The sequence below is a fragment of the Lepidochelys olivacea genome, assembly GCF_965140295.1.
Source record: "Lepidochelys olivacea isolate rLepOli2 genome assembly, chromosome: 25".
Taxonomy (NCBI): domain Eukaryota; kingdom Metazoa; phylum Chordata; order Testudines; family Cheloniidae; genus Lepidochelys; species Lepidochelys olivacea.
Genome location: NC_140435.1, coordinates 4,300,077 through 4,320,276, shown reverse-complemented (window position 1 = coordinate 4,320,276; position 20,200 = coordinate 4,300,077). Strand labels below are relative to the sequence as shown.

The 20,200-nt window shown below is 43.9% G+C and overlaps 1 protein-coding gene across 8 annotated transcripts in view; it reads right to left on the bottom strand.

The window, feature by feature from the left end:
• RANBP3 (RAN binding protein 3) overlaps nt 1-20,200 on the bottom strand; it is a 174,231-nt gene that overhangs the window by 44,250 nt on the left and 109,781 nt on the right. For 5 of the 8 annotated variants that reach the window (XM_084614215.1, XM_084614217.1, XM_084614218.1 and 2 more), the window contains 5 exons: nt 12,164-12,283; nt 6,146-6,249; nt 2,721-2,799; nt 1,298-1,400; nt 223-347 (listed from right to left, as the gene is read on the bottom strand). In XM_084614215.1, coding sequence (XP_084470341.1) covers nt 223-347; nt 1,298-1,400; nt 2,721-2,799; nt 6,146-6,249; nt 12,164-12,283 — 531 coding nt within the window. The remainder of the gene's footprint in view (nt 1-222; nt 348-1,297; nt 1,401-2,720; nt 2,800-6,145; nt 6,250-12,163; nt 12,284-20,200) is intronic. The other 3 variants (XM_084614216.1, XM_084614221.1, XM_084614222.1) reach the window with 1 other exon arrangement.

The following is a 20,200-nucleotide window of genomic DNA, read 5'->3' as shown; positions in this document are numbered from 1 at the left end:
AATTGTGTCCTGTTTAAGATAAAGAGCAGTAACAATTTCAACAAAAAGACCTGTCTCAGTTATATAACATAGGAAAGCATATAGGATGGTGCCATGAAGCTGAGTCGCAAGAACGTGAATGGGAAATTAATAGTGGCAAGCAATCGTTATAGAATGAATACAGCTGGATGATCGTATGAATCCCAACAAGACTGAAGGTCAATTGTGTGACCAATTTCTTACCTGTAGCACATTGCTCTCTGCTTCTTCCCCAGTGATCACCTCTACCTTCTCCAGCAAACACTTCTTTGCTGTTGCTTTAGTATAGGCTGCTGCAGACTCTGCCAGTGATTCTGAAATATTATTAGCTGAACAACATTTTACAAGTTTATTTTGGGAAGTAGTCACATAGATCCATGTCATACAGATGGACACCCATGTGCATCTACACAGAGCCTGCCATTTACTTGAATAAGCTACCAGTTAATATGCTTTTCCTCTGGAGCATAACTGTCTTGTGCAACTGTCATCCTGCCAGGTTCTTAGTGCCCAGCCAATTGTGCTTGTATCAGGATCTAGAAATGGATATGAAGTCTGAAGAAAGTTTTGTCTGTCTTTTCAGGTATGGTTCCTCTTCTTTTCTTAAAACCATAATCAAGAGGGGGAAAAAATTCCCAAACACAGATACTGGTAACGCTGAAAATCTGGTCCATAAATTATCTGAGTCTCCCTAAGAAGAGGATTTTGCAAAATCTGTGCAAAACAGATACTTATGCTCACCTCTACAGTGTAACATTAATGTCTGCATTGCTACAGGTAACACAGACATACCAACATTTGAAAATGTAGCCCTTTATTTTATAGTCTCTGACTATAAACACTACTTACTCAGGTTCAGTTTACATTACATCCAGCAACCATTAAACAGAATAAAAATAATCCCTTGCCACCAACCTTCTGTAATAAAACAGGGCTGACTATATGCCCTCCGAATTTCTGCCACTTTCACACTGCTGGAGATACTCCTGATCCACATGCAGTGAACAACAGTACCCCTGACAGTGCTAGAGCAGCCTGGATGGGCTGTTAACACACAACACCCCACTCCTCCCCAGACCTTGAGGGGACCAAGGAACCTCCCCCTCCACTTTTTAAAAAAACGTTGGCTGGAAGGGACAATAAAGGCATGGAGAGGTTTTATATTTTCATATGGTAATAAAACCCCAAGTGCAAGCACTTAACAAGGATTAGGCATAAAACAAGCAGTAACAGAACACTGTTTCTAAGAATTAGTTCTAAAAAATATTCCACTATTTACCTTTCTCTGGAGTAGCTTCCTGTGAAGAAGATTCAGAGCCAGATTCTGCAGCAGCATTTTCCTTGCTACTTTCTGTACCAGCTTCATTTGATTTTGGTGGGCTCTGTACGGAAAAGAGGCAGAATAGATGAACTTTTGGATTTGCAAAAACAAGAACACTAATGTGATTCTTGAGGCAGTCCTCCACCTTTAGTAATTTTATAAAGGTACCAGTATCTGGTACTCCCTGAAGTACATAGTTCCTTAGTACAAATTGTAGGAAAACTCCCGACTACTCTGACCAACTTGATGCTGCGGAAAGGAGGGGTGCTAGCATGGCAGGATGGTGGTGTACAGCACTGAAAAAGAAATAATGGGCCCCTTGCTGTCAGTGCAGGTCACACTAGCACCAGCAGCTGGTAATTCTGTGGTGCCAGGGTGGAAGCTATGATCTAAAGCTGAGGATGCTGAATCATGCAATGTGTCTTTGGCATCAAGATAGCTGGCTTCTCCACCAGATAGATTGATGCTACATGGATTGGACCTGGAATCCCTTGCAAGGGAGACTTATGTGACTCATCTTCTCCCTCCTCAGCTCTGAGTGGGAGTGCTGGTGCCAGATGTTTCTTTGGAGCAGAAACAGCCCTGGGAGAAGGAAGCAAGCTCTGCTGTAGCCAAAATGCTCTATCTTGGGAACTGTGAGTGGCGCACAGAGGGGGCCAAGTTCCTTGCACTGTTATTGGTGGCAAGGGACAAAGGTGCAGAGTCCCAGCTCACTAGAGCGCTGAGGGATCTGGGCACCTTAGCTGAAGATCACTCTCGTCACAAACTGGGTTCCTGGTAATTTGAATCCAAAGTCACCTTCATGGACTGCTCTAAGAAGCACAGATTCATGTGGCAGCCGCGGCTTGTTGGATCCTGCTGGAAAAGGACATCCCATCGGTCACAGCTATGGCCTTCTGAGAGATCAGGCACCTTGCGTGGCCATCAGTAACTGACACAAGACTGCTCTAGGGGTTTAAAACCCAAAGCCTCTGCCTCATTAACAAGTTGGAAAACAGCCAGCCTTGGCGCCAACTATTCAGTCAAATGCAAGACTGAGAAAAAACTGCCAAGGTGGCAGACAGCTATCCTATTAACTATGAAAGTTCACTAAATTAGACTGACAATAGTCATTCGCAAGGGAGAAGGTTTCAGGGGAGAAGATTGCTATAGCAAGTGGGACAAACAGTGCTGTGTTCTGGCTCACTGCCATGGGTGGTAGGAAGGAATCAAGTGGCAGTCGGGGGACACACACTCATCTGAATGTCCTTGGGTGGGAGCCACAAAGACGCTCAAGGCTCATGTGCAGCCCCAAGAGACACTGCTGACCAGACATGCATGAGGCATTCATATCACATAGATAATACTCAAAGAAATATTACATTTAACAACCAACACTCACCAAGACTCTCTCACTCATGTTCTGTCCAAATACAAATTTGTTGCTGGAAGCATCTGCATTGTTTGTTGAGTTCTCTAAACTGGAGAGAAATGTTTTCATTAATATAGTGCAAACAGACGTTTCCATAATCACTAAAATTGCAAGAACAAGGGAGGAATTATCACTGGTTTGAACTTGAGTTTTCTGTTAAATAAAACTATGAAACAAGTGTGTGTTTGATTAATTAGGATGCAACACTGAGCAACACAGCAATAACTGGTTATGGGACTTAATGTCCCCAAACACTTTCTCCTAGAATAAAGAAGTATTTTATCATAATTGAAGATTTTTTCTGAGTACTAGCCTCCAAATATCTATGTTTAAATTACACAATGAGAAATCTGACCATCACCTAGTGTATCCTAAGAGTCTATCCAGTATCAAAAGATCTAGCAAGATGCTTAGGGCCGTACTAAATTCACGGTCCATTTTGGTCAATTTTGTGGTCACAGGATTTTTAAAATAGTAAATTTCATGATTTCAAATATTTAAATCTGAAATTTCACAGTGTTATAATTGTTGGAGTCCTGACCCAAAAAGGATCTGTGGGGGGTTGCAACATTATTGTAGGGGGGGTTACGGTACTGCTACCCTTACAGCGCTTGGCAGCCACCTTGGCAGTTTTTTCTCAGTCTTGCATTTGACTGAATAGTTGGCACCAAGGCTGGCTGTTTTCCAACTTGTTAATGAGACAGAGGCTTTGGGTTTTAAACCCCTAGAGCAGCAGTGCCTTCAGAGCTGGGTAGCTGGAGCGTGGCAGCTGCTGGCCTGGAGTCCAGCTCTGAAGGCAGAGCCGCTGTCTGCAACAGCAAAGTAGTAAGAATGGTATGGTATCATATTGCACTTCTGCCTACAAAGCTGGGCCCTGAGTCAGCAGGCACCATTCTCTGTCCACCCAGCTCTGAAGGCAGCAGTGCAGAAGAAAGGGTGGCATGGTAGGGTATGGTCCCTCTTACTTCTGTGCTGCTGCTGGCGGAATGCTGCCTTGAGAGCTGGGTGCTCGGCCAACAGCCGCCGCTCTCCGGCTGTCCAGCTCTGAAGGCAGTGCAGAAGTAAGGGTGGCAATACCACAACCCCCCTAAAATATCCTTGTGACCTCCCTTGTAACTCCCTTTTGGGTCAGGACTCCCAATTTGAGAAATGCTGGTCTCCCCTGTGAAATCTTAACAGTATATGGTAAAACCACACAAAAGACCAGATTTCACGCGCGGAGACTGCATTTCACATTGGTGACACATTTTTCATGGCCGTGAATTTGGTAGGGCCCTAAAGATGCTGTATTCAGGCACCTCCTACAGTCAAGAGCACTAGTTCCAGCTGACTGACCTGAGCCAGAATTGAAGGGCTACAGGTGAAGTCTGGCAAGCAGCATCACATATGTCCATGCCAACAAATGGCCTAATGACCCATGGCAAGTCTGCACTAGTGTAGCCTGGTTTTATTTTATCTTGGGTAACACAGATTGCAATGACAGGAATCTTTATTCTTGCATGAGAGGGCGCAAGGTGCTTGTGCAGCAGCGATGAATGCTGATGTTCAAAAGAATCTAATCTCATGTGCATGAAAAATGTGTGCTACAACAGTGGGATCCACACTGACACATACTAGAAGAACTGTAAATACACAACATACATGCAGAGCCTTTTGCAGATAAAATGTTCACCATGAGACACAAGCTGTTCTCTGTTAAATGCAGATTGATATAACATATACACACAATAAGGTCAGGCCTGACAAAGCCCTGGCTGGGATGATTTAATTGGGGATCGGTCCTGCTTTGAGCAGGGGGTTGGACTAGATGACCTTCTGAAGTCCCTTCCAACCCTGATATTCTATGATTCTATGAATAAAGCCTTTGAAGAAAAATCAGTCATGCAACCATCACTGTGTGTCCAAAGTCTGAAATACTAAGTCTGTTGCTCTGACCACAGTCAGGCTCAAATCAGGGAGAAGGAATTGAATTCTCAAGCTCCACACCCACACACAAGCTCAGTTGTGCCAACTTGAGACATCACTCTCAGTAGATTGTGTAGTTGCCCAATCTAGATCACAGGTGTTTAATAGGGCCCTCAGTGGGTTCAGATACATACACATTAAGGCCAAGGCAGGTCCTGCTACCAGTCATGTGACAGCATCAAAATCTAATTATGTTTCTTCATGGCTGCCACAGAGTTTTCATGGTTGCAAAGAAAAACTTGAAAACATCACAGTTGCAGTGACGTTTACTTCAGTCTGCAGACAATCTCCATTAGAGGAACCAGCAGCAGCCAGGAAGCAGCTGGGACTCATATCCACCACCAGAGTAGGGTGACCCCTGCTACTTTGGTCAAGAATATGGGAATCATCTGCTCTGTTCCTTCCCTTTGGGCCTTTTGCTCCACAGGTAGAATTGGAGGGTGTGGAAAGTGGTGATATTGTCAACCACCATCCACTGGTGGCACCAAATTGAGAGGTCACACATTTGCAGATTGTGCTGATCTTAAATATAAGATCATCCCTCTCCTTTCTTGCCTGTTTTGATCAGCAGTGAAATAACGAACAATGACAACTTTTAAATTATCACTGAGCATCTGAATCAACGACCCATTAAAGGGAATGTGGCATTTCACACATTTCAGAGTTATTTATAGATTTTAAAGACAGAAGGGAGCATATGATCATCTAGTCTGACCTCCGGAATAACACAGGCCACAGATTTCACCCCGTGGTTCCTGCATCAAACCCGTAACTTCTAGCTGAGCTAGAGTAGCTCTTGCAGAAAGACATTCAATACTGAAGATGTCGAGTGATGGAGAATCCACAACATCCCTAAGTAAGTTGCTCCAGTGATCAGTTATTGAGAAAAATTTGCACTTTATTTCTCACCTGAATTCCTTCTTTCTAATTCCTTCCTCATTTAGAAAAACTACCAGTTAACTTGGGTTTCTTATCAACCAGCTTCATAGGTCTTGCGTCATGCATTCTTTTAGAGTTAATGGTTAAACTCAAGGGACGAAAGTGGTCTGGTTGTTAGCTGTCATAGGATAATCAGATCCATGCAGCCTGAACAGCTTTCTGAGTACATTCGATCCCTTCAGTGGAAGGGGGTCTTGGCAATACTTGGTGCCAGGTTCATTTCAAGCTCTCCGCAAATTCAGGCAGGCTGTATTTGTCATACTCTGCACCTCCCGAAGCTATCCTTTGCAACCATAAGAACTAATAATATACTGTATTTTTTAAAAAACAAAAAACTAGGAATCTGAAGAACAAGGCAGCAGCCTCAAGAAAGTGCTGGATACCAACCCAGTTCAAACAGAACCCTTCCTCTTGTAGACAGCAACACTACTATTAACGCTCTACATATACTACAGTAAAGTAAGTTGCTCTGAATTTATTTGCAGTCTTACTTGGAACTGATGTACTGCAGAAAGTAGTTTGTTGCCGATGGCGTTTCCGAGCTTGGAAGCCCAGCATTCTGTACATCAGCTGTTTCATCACTTTCATTTCCCAACTACAAAAGAGATAGACATTTATACACAATTAACAATACCAAAACCAAGATCATCAGAACTATTGTCTCACAAAATATGTACCTTTGCTCATATACACTTAACAGTAAGACCAAAGTGTATTTCCCACTACAACAAATTTCTCCTTGTTGCAAGCTGCACTCCTATAGGAGTGCCAGTGTACTGAATTCATATATAGCTAAATTAAGAACCAGGGCCACCTTCAAGCAGCATTGCAATTGCTTTTAAAACGGTATTGGTTTATACTCAAAACCTTTTTCTCCTTCATTATTAAATCTATCACAGTTACGTACTTTTTGAGCTGTGTTGCTCCCTCTGTAGTTCTGGCCAATCTCTCTCCTGTCAGGTTGTGTAGGAGCCACATACTCCCACTGGCCACACGCTCCCCGATATGCTTGCATAAACCCCCTCTCTTTAGGTTGTCAATACCTCTTGTTAATCTAATTCAGTTAGCCTATGTTTAGGTATAAGCCTACTTCACCCCAGGTCCTCTCTTCTTGCCCCTGCAACACCCTTGGAACCTGTACTGCATGGATTTGGCTTAAGCACATGGTTACCATTTTGTTGCCCTAATGTCCACAGTTTGCACAAATGTAGGATTTGCAAATACACTCTAGGTGGCTTCTTTAGAAAATAATGCCTTATATATGTATTCAAACAAAAGGAACTCATGATAGTTTGAAAGTTGAAATAGGAAGCTAATATGAAATGAAATTAATACTACATTTATATGCTTAATACTGTTCTGCTTATCCAGGAGATGGAATAAATGGTTACCTACCTAGGAATCTTTTCGTAACTGTTCTTTGAGATGTGTTGCTCATGTTGATTCCAAGTAGGTGTGCGCGTGCATAGTGGCCAGAAGTTTTCCCTTAGTGGTATCCGTCAGTTGGCTCTGGAGACCCCTGGAGTCACGCCTTCATGGCGCAATATAACGGACCCTGCCTCTTCAGTGTTTTCTTGCCAGCTGACTCCAACAGAGGGGTAGGTGGGTGGGTTTTGGAATGGACATGAGCAATACATCTCGAAGAACAACAGTTACAAAAAGGTAGGTAACCGTTTTTTCTTCAAGTGCTTGCTTGTGTCGACTCCAAGTAGTTCATTGTGTCGCAGATTGTAGCACCACTCTATCAAATGCGGCATCGTCCCTGGCTTACTGTGTAATCCAATAGTGTGCAGCAAAGGTGTGGATTGAAGAACATGTTGCAGCTCTACAGATTTCCTGGATCGGGACCTGCACCAGAAAGCTGCCGAGGTGCCTGCACCCTTGTGGAGCGTGCTGTCAGTGTGGGGGCAGGTATCTTTGCCAATTTGTAGCACGCTCAGATACAGGACATGATCCACGATGACATTCCCTTCATTCTGTCTGCTATTGCCAAGAACAGCCGAGTTGTCTTTCAAAATGGTTTTATCCTTTCAATATAAAAAGCCAATGCCCATCTGACATCGAGGGAATGGAGCTTTTGCTCTCAGCTGCTGGTGTGCAGCTTTGGGTAGAAGACTGGAATAAAAATGTCCTGGTTTGAATGGAATTAAGAGACTACCTTCAGAAGGAAGGCTGGGGGAGGTCGAAGTTGGACCTTGTCCTTATAGAAGATCATGTATCGAAGACTGGATGTCAGGGACTTAAGTTCAGATACCCTCCTGGCTGAAGTTATAGCCACCAGGAACACTACTTTCCAGGAAAGGTAAAGTAGTGAACATGTTGGTAGGGGCTCAAATTGTTGGATCATATTAAAGAAGTTCTGTATTAAAATCACAAATGAGTTTGATTCCCCATAGTTTCAATTCCAGGGTATTACTAATGAAGAGGTCTCTTGGTTTTTGGTGCTGTTTCTCTCCCTCTATATGTGAAACTTGCAAGCTGCTAATTGTGTTAGTACATTCTAAGACAGAGTCTGTTCTCAAAGCAATTCACAGAGAGAGAGACTCAAAGCAATACTCTAACAACAGAAACAGCACCCAGAGACTCCCCGCCCTTTTGTTGTATTAACAATTGTGATTAAAATAGAGACAGAGGACGTATGTGGATGGATGCTTGGTGTGGATAATAACTGAATGATCAGGGAGGTGCCAGCCTAAGAATCCAGTGTCCATTGGCTGAAGAAGGCGTCAAGTGGAAATAACCAGAGGACTCCCAGAGGGCAGACTGGAATCCACCCAACAGCCTCAGGAATGGGAGAACCAAAGAACAAGATAACATCTAGCAGCACGGAGCCGTCAGGAATGTGCTATCTGCTGATTGATTCAGCAACAGCATGATGAAGCAATTCCCATAGACTGGCATAGGAAGAAATTCCTATAAAAATAGACTCTAAAAAGTGAGAGCTTTGGGGTCTGATTCTGTAAACCAACTTCCAGGAGCATCAGATGAGCATCTGACAAGGCCCTGCTCCCTCCTCATGTCCAGGCCACCTGGCCAGTGGCTTGGCATGAGCAACTCTAAGGCTGGTAACTATGATAACAACCTTGCAGAACCTCTGTGTGTGTGTTTGTATGAATGAATGTGTGAATAAATATGAGATTGAATGGAATGTTATAGCTATAACTAACTGCTTACTATGATAACAACCTTGCAGAATCTGTGTGTGTGTGTGTGTGTGAATGAATGTGTGAATAAATATGAGATTGAATGGAATGTTATAGCTGTAACTAACTGCTTACTATGATTCGTTCTGTATTCACAATAAATGTGGTATTTTGCCTTTTTCCCTTTAATAAGATCCTGCTGGTTTTTAATTTATTGGTATAACAAAATGTGGTCTCATTAGTCTAGAGAGCACCAGGTTCAGATCTCATGCAGGGATCGGTTGTTGCACTTGAGGGTATAACCTATCTAGTCCTTTAAGAAAATGGCTGATAATAGGGTTAACGAAGACTGATTGGCCAGCAGCGCCTGGGTGGAACACTGAAATCACAGCCAGGTGAACTTTTATTGACGACACTGACAGACCTTGCTGCTTGAGGTGTAACAGATAGTCCAAGATGACGGATATTGACTGTACAGGTGGAGTGCCCCTTTGCATTGACCAATCTGAGAATCTTTTCTGCTTAGCTATGTACGTGGCCCTAGTGGATGGTTTCTTGCTACCAAGGAGGACCTCTCTAACAGATCCTGAGCAAGCCAATTCCAAAAGGGTTTAGCCATGGAGCTTCCATGCCGTGAGATGGAGACACTTGAGATTAGGATGCTGAAGGTGGCTGTGGTCCTGAGTGATCAAGTCAGGACTAGGGGCAGGCTGATTGGGGTCTCCACCGACAGGTCTCGGAGTGTGGTACAACAGTGCTGATGAGGTCAGGCTGGCACTGTCAATATCAAAGACAACCCTTCCCTTCTGACCTTCAGGACAACTTTGTGAACGAGTGGGATGGGTGGAAATGCATAGAACGAATGGTCCTTCCAGGGAAGGAGGAATTGTCTGCAATCGAGCCTAAGCTGTGATTCAGGAAGGAGCAAAACTGCAGACACTCCCTGTTATGTCTTGTTGCGAACAAGTCTGTATGGGGAATTCCCCATCACTGGAAGGTGCTGTTCAGGATGTCTGGGGGAATGGACCACTCGTGGTTGTGGAAAGACCTGCTGAGATGGTCTGTCAACTTGTTCTGGGATCCCAGAAGGCAAGATGCCTCTAGGTGTATCAAGTGTGTTATGCAGAAGTCTCACAGCTTGAGGGCTTCCTGGCATAGGGGAGAGGAGCATGCTCTACCCTGTGTGTTTACATAAGATATCATTGTTGTATTGTCCGTCATGACCGATACATATTTTCCTTCCAGATGGGCTTGGAAGGTCTGGCAGCCCAGGTATACTGCTCTTAGCTCTCTGATGTTGATGTGAAGCGAGAGCTCCACTTGGCACCAGAGGCCTTGAGTCCAGAGCCTCTCTAGATGCGCTCCCCACCCCATCACTGATGCATCTGTAAATAGAGACAGCAAGGGTTGAGGTCTGGAGAAGGGCACTCTTGCGCAGACCGTCTGAGGATTGAGCAACCACAGGAGAGTCTCAATGGCCAGTGGGGGAAGTGCAACTACCTTGCCCAAGCAGTTTCAGCTTGGGCGATACACTGATATCAGCCAAGACTGGAGAGGCCTGAGCCGCAGCCTTGCATGCTGTACTACATATGTACAGGCAGCCATGTGCCCCAGAAGCTTCAGGCAGTTCTGTGCCATGGTGGTGGGGTATCGTCTGGGGTCCTCTATGATGGAGCATAAAGCCTGGAAACGAGACTCTAGTAGGAATGCTCTGGCTTGTCTTGAATCTAGAACTGCCCCTATGAATTCCGAGTGGGAGCGAAGGTTGCCTTTTTGCATTTACCAGCAGGCCTAACCTGTCAAAAATTGATTTTATTAGGTTTGTGTGTGCCTCTACCTGAGCCCTGCTGCGGCTCTTGATCAACCAGTTGTCGAGGTTTGGAAACTCCTGTACCCCCTGGTTCCCTAGGAAAGCTGCGACGACTGCCATGTACTTGGTGAACATGCGACGGGCCACTGACAGGCCAAAGGGGAGAACTGGTGTGGCAGCATAGCTGGCTTGCCCCCGGATGGTACTGGGGAGTGGTGCTGGGGCAAAGGAGGCCGGTGCAGTACCATAGCTGGCTTCCCTCAGGATGGTTCCAGGAGTCTTTGTGGTGCCGGCGCTTTCGGGCCCAGTGCACACTGTCGCCTGGTGGGAGACGGCAACGCCATGAAGGCTATTAGTTCCCTAGCTGCCTCAAAAGTTTCAGGCCTGGAGAGCAGCTCCAGTGTCTCTCCACAGCTCTCCCGAGGAGGGGAGTCCATTGGCACCAAACTTGACTGGTCTCTCACTGGGGTCTGAGACACTGGTGCCATGCTGGATAGTGCAGAGCTTGAGTGGCTTGGTGCAGGTCCCACTCTGCTCAAGTTCTTTTGTGGTACTGGCCTCGATGTGGATGAGCACCCCCTGTCAGTTTTCTTCTGCTTCTTGCGCGGCACCGGTGACTGGGAGCAGTGCCGTGAGCAGAGCCTCTATGTACCGGAGAAACCTGCTGGTGTTGAGAATCTGTAGACTTAGTCCTTTTTTGGTGTAAAGGTCTCCCTCGTCAATGCCAGTGCAACTTTGCACCATTGCGGACGTGCTGGGTGCCAGTTCAGCTGAACTTGGCTCTAAGTGGGGACAAAGGGCTATCTCCATCACGAGGAACTTCAGCCTCTGATCCCTCTCCTTTTGAGCTCTGGAACGAAATCCCCTGCAGATCTTGCAGCACTCCTATTGATGGGATCCTTCCAGACACTTAAAACAAGAAGTGTGAGGGTCGCTCTTGGGCAAGGCTTATTGGAAGCCGTGCACAGTTTAAACCCTGGAGACTGAGGCATGTCCAGTCCTACGACAGGAAAGAAGTACACTAAAGTACTACACTAAAACTAAATATATATACCCAGGTTGACTAACAAACTATATAAAGGGAGAAAACGGTAAGACCACTATGGCAGCACTTGCAGATGCAAGAGAGATACACTCCAGTCAACCGCCACAGATGGTAAGAAGGAACTGAAGAGGCCAGGGGGTTGGCAAGACCCTATATGCACCACCAGGAAGGTGCGATTCCAGGGGGCTCCAGAGCCAACCAATGTATACCGCTAGGGGAAAATCTTCTGGTGACTGTGCACGTAGCATGCACACACCTATTTGGAATCAACACGAGCAAGCACTCAAAGAACAACAAACTAGAATTACAGGAGTTTTCAAATACACACCCCATCACACACACAAAAAGAGAACGAACTCTGGGCATTTTAAGCCCAAGCCATCACCTTGTTCCCAGGACTCAGAAGCCAGCTTTTTATACTGGATGTTTTCACTTTAAAGTTTTCACCTGGAGTAGCTACTTTCATTTAAATTCAATCACATAATCTTTGTTTTTCTGATTAAATATATACCTTAACTCTGTCTCTTAAGTTTTGCCCAAATACAAATGCTTGCTGTGCATTGTGCTCTGATTTCTCGCCATTTTCATCCTCTGAAGTATTGTGAGACTCATTTTTCTGACATTCTCTGACCTAAAGGGAAAAAAAAAAGAGAAAAATTAAGCCTAGAGAAATTAGATCAGTTTGTTGAATAACATTTTTTGTTAAAAACTATACTTTTTCCTTTCCAATAATTTTCATTAATGCTATGCACTAGGAACAAGGGGTGTTCCAAAGAGGACGGAGCTAGGCTGTTCTCAGTGGTGGTAGATGACAGAACAAGGAGCAATGGTTTCAATCTCCATCCTTTGAGGTTTTTAAGGCCCGGCTTGACAAAGCCCTGGCTGGGATGATTTAGTTGGAGTTGGTCCCGCTTTGAGCAGGGGGTTGAACTAGATGGCCTCCTGAGGTCTCTTTGAACCCTAATCTTCTATGATTCTACGAACATGTCAATGTTACTATAAAATTTGTCTATGGATAATGATAGGAAAAACCCACAATAAATCAGCAATTAATGTAAGAACATTAGAACGGCCATACTGGGTCAGACCAATGGTCCATCTAAGCCCAGTATCCTGTCTTCCAACAGAGGCTGGTGCCAGATGCTTCAGAGGGACAAAACAAAAAAAAAAACAGAAAAAGTTTTTCTCTCCTGCTGATAATAGCTCATCTTAATTCATTAGCCTCTTACAGTTTGTATGGCAACTTCCACCTTCTCTGTATATCTATATCTATCTATATGTTCCATTCTATGCATCCGATGAAGTGGGCTGTAGCCCGCAAAAGCTTATGCTCTAATAAATTTGTTAGTCTCTAAGGTGCCACAAGTACTCCTGTTCTTTTTGCGGATACAGACTAACATGGCTGCTACTCTGAAAACAGGGTAGTGTATCAAATGATCCATCCCCTGTGATCCAGTCCCAGCTTCTGGCAGTCAGATGTTTAGGGACACCCAGAGCATGGGGCTACATCCCTGACCATCTTGGCTAATAGCCACTGATGGATCTATCCTCCATGAACAATGGGACCCCAATACAAATATTGACTGGACCAGATAGAATAGTTCATCTAGAGAACCACTGATAACATAAGCGGATAACGAAGAGCAAATACTTCACAGAATGGAGACAACTAGACACCTATTAGACCTATATGCATTACAGTTTCTTTATAACTGCAATGTTCCAGATACATTCACAAAGATCATTTCTAAAGAGAATAATTGCAAGGTTCCGCTTACTTGCAGGCTGTTTTTTTTTCTTTAGATGATATCAACAAGTGGCCAAAAACATAGGGGATAGAGGGAATTATGATGCCTGTTAACACACACACACACTCACACACACTCTGCAAGCTCCCGGTCTTAAGGCTGCTTAAAATTTCCCATTATAAGCCCTTGCTTTCAGTTGTGTATACATTTATCAAACTTTAAGCCATCGGGCTGAAATTTTCCATGTCTGCTCTCTGCCCTGGACATATTTTTTGCAAAGCTTCAGTGAAAATGATTAAGTCACTTCCACTGTCTAGGTGACTCAGCTCAGAAACTTCCTCCTCCCTTGGGAGTCAATGAAAGGAGCATTTGGCTGGTTTCAGTGGCTCATTTCCTGCCCCACTTCTCTCAGCCTTTGCCACTACACTACTTTCCAGGCTGCTAGCTCGCTATCCTGGACTTCTAGTTCCCTCTGCTTCCTGGCTGCAGGCCAGATTTTCAGCTCTATGTTGTTGACCCCCTGCTGTCTTGCTCCATGGAACAGTGCAGGAAACAGGCACTGGAATACAACTAGCTCCAAGTTTAGTGAAGTCCATGGCAAAATACTATAGCATCTTGGGAAAATGCCAAATTCTACAACTATGGAAATGGAATCCACAGGGTCCTGACTGAGATGAATGGGGCAGTTCACATCTTTCAGAGCTATTGTTTCCAGCAGACTCACTGCATCTGTTAACCTTGAAAACATGAACAGAGGACATTTCCACAGCCATGTGAGGTAGAAGCATGATTTTTTTTTAATGGAAGTTCAGATTCTGGAGCACAATTCTGTGGCAAGCAGGAGTGCAAGTTGGGTGGTACCCGCCAGTACGCAGTACTGGCAAGAGCATTTTAGCAGATACGGGGTACCGGAAAGACTTGGGGCTAGGTGTCGTCCCCCCCGGATGGGGTGGGGCTGTGCTCTGCTCCTTAAAGGAGCAGAAAGCAGCTAGGAAAGGCATTCATTCTTTAAATGGCTTTAACAGCACAATACATATGCTAACAAACTTAAACAAACGCTTTGTTTAAAGTTTGTTATCACATGTATTGTGTTGTTACATTGGTCAGGAGTCCTCAACAGGGGAGAGGTGGGGGGGACGGAAGGTGTTTAAACAGTATTTTTTATTCTGTTTCTCCCCATTGGTCTGAATTATCCATGACATCCATACTGCATCACATCAAATCCAAATCATTAGAGAAATGCCTCTGCTTGCACTGACCAGAAGATGTTTGGATTCTGATGTCAGCCCAGTTTTGCAGTCTGATGGGAATCAAGTGTTGTCCCCAGTGTACCAAGAATTCTTCTTTGCAGCCAAACTAGTCTAACATGCATTTTGCTAACTGGAACTGGAGCAGCAAAACAAAGAAAACAAATGCCTCCTTTTCCAGCTTTCATAGAATCATAGAATATCAGGGTTGGAAGGGACCTCAGGAGGTCATCTAGTCCAACCCCCTGCTCAAAGCAGGACCATGTGGGTGAGAAAACTATAAGTGAAGATTAGAATGCCAGACGCTGATGGCCTTAAACTAGCTGCCTCAGGAATCTGCCAGGAACCTCGTTGAAAATATGTTCCTCATCTTATCACACATCTGCCCACCTTTATTTGAATGAAGCTCCTTCTGATCTGACACCTCAGGCATTGTCAATTTCATCCAGAACAATTTACGAACTTGGAACCTAATCATGTAAACCCTTAATCATTTGATCAATCCCATTGAAGACAATGGGACTACTTGCATGACTATGGACCACTTTTGTGGACTGGTAAGAGTTTCAGGAGCTTGTTCTGTTCCTAGAAAGGAAGTTGAATCCCCCATTCAAATGCAATGTTTGGGTACAATACCATAAAGCAGTTTAGGATACAGTTCTACTTAAAATTTGTCTTTTAATATGTCATACATATGCTGAAATGGCTTCTCACCCAACTCCCATATTCCATATAAACCGACTGAATACTACATATGTGGGGGGAAAGTGAGTAGTTAAGCATGTTGACGTTTGTATTACAAAGCGGGATGTTGGAGGGGACGGGGAGAGTGTGGGGGCAGGGCAGGAGTCACATGGAGGGTCACGTGCCCCCCCTTGTGTCCCTCCCATGAGCGCAGTACTGGCAAGAAATTATTTCTACTTGCACCACTGGTGGCAAGGGGTGAACTTCACAGCCACAAGACACACTGCCACAGAGGGGGACACAATCTAATTACATTTTACATACTATTTGTTCTACAGACCCCCTCAATTAAGGATACAGGATGGACACTGAATGAGGCACAACATGGCAAGAAGAAATAGGATACTCTCTTATATTTAAGGTACTGAACTGAGACACAGGAGAGCTAGTTCTATTCCTGGCTCTACTACAGATTTTGTACATGATGTTGGATAAGATTATCAATGTATATGCACGGAGGGCCAAATTAAGGTTGCACTGAAACCTTTATTCTGGCATTTTTATCATCTGAGTGCTTATCTTTGCAATCTTAAAGTTCTGGTAACATGTTTGTCAGGGAGTCATGGGTAAAATATTTTGTTCAGCTACAGAATCAGGCTGGAGGTAGAGGCAAGACAGATGGAATATTGGGAATGCCCTACCTTAAAAAGGAAAAGTTGGTTGTGGACTTAGCCAATGGATTTTTATGGACAAATAATTGGAATTCAGTATACCTATTTATGTTATAAATCTCATAGACAGCTGTACAGCAATTAAGGCCCCGGAAGGAGGGCAGGTAAACAACTGGGATCCATGGGTGGAAAGGTTCCCTGGGGTATAGGCCAAAAATAAATTGGAATGCAGGAAAATTGGTGCAGAAGTCTTGATATGAGGACCTGATCCTTCCCCACAGTGCCAATATAAATATCCCCAAGAGGCGGAGGAATAAAAGTAACCATAGAAAGTTTGTTTGAAGGCAGCAATATTGGACAAATGGCCAGTACCAACAATGCCCCTGTTTGGCCTGTACCTGAGGGGTATGGGATGACTTGAACAAGGACAGTGGATTTTAGAGCATTGAATGCAGTGACTTCAGCCTCTGCTCTAGTGGTGGCTAAATACCAAGAACGAGTTGCCACAGTAGCAGCCACAGCATAGTGGTTTTCAGTGATAGATTTAACGAACGCTTTCTTTCCCATTCCCTTACATCCAGAGTCTTGGTACAAATTTGGTTTCACCTATAGGGGACAGCAATTCTGTTTCACAAGAATGCCCCAGGGTTTCATAACACACCTGCACTTTGTCACACCCATGTGGTCAAAATGTGGGAAAAATTGGCACCTGGAGACCAAAAGAAGGTAGCGTCCTATGTTGATGACATATGTGCGCATGGAATTGACCGAGGGTAGGTCAATAGACTCACTGAAAATGTGGTAAGGATTATCCAAGAAACCAGATTTAAGGCTAGCAGAGCCAAGGCCCAATTGGCACTGAAAGAGGTAAAATATTTAGGGGTTATATTGGAAAAGGAGGGATGAACCCCAGATGCACAATGGGTGGAACTGATTGGGAAACTTCCAGCCCCCCCGATATAACATCATTAAGTGCTCTGTTAGGAACTTTGAATTTCTCAAGAGATTTTATTTAAATGTATGCTGCCAAAAGTCACCCACTGTATTTTCTTCTAAAGAAAGGGTGGCAATGGGCATGGGGGCCTGATCAGGCAATAACGTTACTGATCCTGAAAGAGGATCTAGCCCAGCCCGAGTATACCCAAAAGTGAAGGAGCCATTTATCCTACAATTGGTACTGACGTAGCACTGGGAGCAATGCTGTTGCAGAAACAAAGCACGAGAAAGTTACAACCCATTGCTTATGGATGTAAAATGCTAAGCAGTGTGGAGCAAGCTTTTTCACAAGGGGTAAAACTGTTTAGCCCTAGTACGGGCCTTGCAGCACTGGGAATACATGATTGGGGGATCCTAAATCACAGTACAAACAACATATTCTCCACTGAAGTATAATGTATCAGGAAAAGCCCAGGAGGTACAGATAGTCAATCCTCGGTTGGCACAATGGACTTTTGCCCACATAAACTGGGGGATAATAGTAGAAAAAGGAAAAATACTATCCTCTGTACCATACGGATTAATAGTGCAAGGACAAGAACATGAGTCCCCTCTGCTCCCATAAAAGGGTAGAGTAGCCAGTAAAGTCAGGACTCACCCTACAGAGAGCATAGAAAGGAGACATGCAAATTTCGTTTGTGAATAGGTCCAGCTATTACAGTGAAGGGAGAGCTAAGACAGGATTTGGTACTGTAAAAAGGTTAATACTAACCAGGAATTAAAGGGACCAGTAAAACCACACTCAGCACAGGCTGCTGAAGTGGTGACAGTCCTAAAGGTGTCACAGACAGTGGATCGAGATGCCACACTGGCAATATTCACTCATTTGGATTGGGTATGCAGAGCAGAGTGGTTTAGTTACCCACCTGGGCAGCTAGGGATATGTGCATAGGAGATAGAAAGCCAGCAGCTTATGAACACCACCTGGAATAAGTGACGGCCTTAATCAAGGATAGAGAGGGAGATACTTATGTTAAAGCACATCAGAAACCGAGAAGTGAGGAAGGAGATTGGAATAACAGAGCAAATATGTTAACCAAACAAGGGGCTCTGCTCACACATTGTGAAGAAAAGGAGGTAATCAGTGTAGTAACTAGAGTGCACAAACAGGTGGTAAGCCCAGAGATGTTGGATTTGCAAGCCATACAGAAGGGGACAAGGAGATGGAACAGATCCTGGAGCAGAAAACAATCAAAGGGAAAGGGTACATAAACAAAGACCTGGATGGTTTGGACCTCAGGGAACAGCCCAAAAGATGGTTAGTGCCTAAACAAGTAAGGACTGAATTAATTCAATATGTGCATTAGCGATGGTATTTTGGGGTGGACAAAACAGTAGAAAGGGTCAAAGATACAGGTTGGTGGCCCACACTTAGGGAAGATATAAAACAGTGGTGTAATAATTGTCTGCAGTGTGTAGTGGTCAATGCTGATTCAAAAGATACAGAAGGGTCCTATCACCCACTAAAGAATCGAGGGCCCATGGGCCTGGTTACAAGTCTATTACATATGACCTTTTCCAGTCACCAAAACAAAATAAGTATTGTTTGATAATTGGAGACCCATTTACAAAATGGATAGAAGCGATTCCACAAAGATTAACACAGCTCTAACTACAGCCCAAGAATTGTTTAATGTAGTGTTTAGTCAATGGGGATTTCCTAAGAAAACTGATTCGGACCAAGGGTCACACTTCATTGGGGGAAGCTATGAAAGAACTGTGTGAAATACTGGAATTCAAACAAAGATTTCATATTGCGGGCCACTCTCAATCCTCAGGACAGGTAGAACGAACCAATCGAACTTTAAAGGATGCTTTGAGGAAAATGCTTAAAGAAAATGAAAAAGATTGGGATGAACCATTGTCTTTAACTTTTCTAGCCTTAAGGTCTGTTCCAGCGAGCCATGGTTATACCCGCTTTGTAGCAACAAAGGGACATGAGGACACCTGAACATTGGAGGCTAGCTGTAGATATCCCAGATGGGTGGCAGCCCAAAGTATTAAATGGTCAATGGATTCAGGCCCTAACAGAAAAACTACTAGGAATCCACAACAAAATAGCAAAACAACTGTGTATTAATATTTTAAAAAGTGAATAAAAGACTGGGCTGGATAAAGAATACTATCAAATGGAATGCTGGAGACCAAGTAATGTATCATAAATTTGCAGAGAAGAACCATTCTCTGGGGATGAAATGGGAAGGTCCAGTGACCATTGTAGAAAAAGCCAGCCCAACAGTATATCAGGTAGAAATTTGGGCAAGCAAACAAAACAAGGCATAGTTCAAATGGTTCCATTCCTCAGTTGAAATCATGGAAAGGGTGTTTTAAGCCATAATCTGTCCCCACCAGGGGCTAGAAAATGTTTTTGTTTTTCAAACAGTGTACAGGCAAGCTGGCACCAGCAGAACAACTGAGAACACCATGGGTCTACCGTTGTGACAAAGACTGCGTTGTGTATTTTGTGTTGTTAAATACATGCCTGAGTTAAAGTACAGCCAGTTAAAAATAAAATACACATTATATTCAAATGTAATGCCTATAACAATAGGAATAATTTTAACTGTTGTAAAGACATTGCTTGGGCATGCCCATTACATAAGAACGGCCAAACTGGGTCAGACCAAAGTCCATCTAGACCAGTATTCTCTCTTCTAGCAGTGCCCAATGCCAGGTGCCCCAGAGGGAATGAACAGAACAGGTAGTCATCAAGTGATTCATCCCATCGCCCATTCCCAGCTTTTGGTGAACAGAGACTAGGGACACCATCCCTGCCCATCCTGGCTAATGGCCATTAATTGACCTATCCTCCATGAATTTATCTAGTTCTTTTTTTTAAAACTTTGTTATAGTCTTGGCCTTCACAACATCCTCTGACAAAGAGTTCCACAAGTTGACTGCATTGTGTGAAAAAATACTCACTTTTGATTGTTTTAAACCTGCTGCCTATTAATTGAATTTGGTGACCCCTAGTTCTTTTGTTATGAGAAGGTGTAAAAACACTTCCTTATTTACTTTCTCCATACTAGTCATTATTTTATAGACCTCTATCATATCTCTCCTTTTTCATCTCTTTTCCAAGATGAAAATAATAATCCCTTATTATTCTCGCCTCATATGGAAGCTGTTCCATAACCCTAATCATTTTTGTTGCCCTTTTCTGAAACTTTTCCAATTCTAATGCATCTTTTTTGAAATGGGG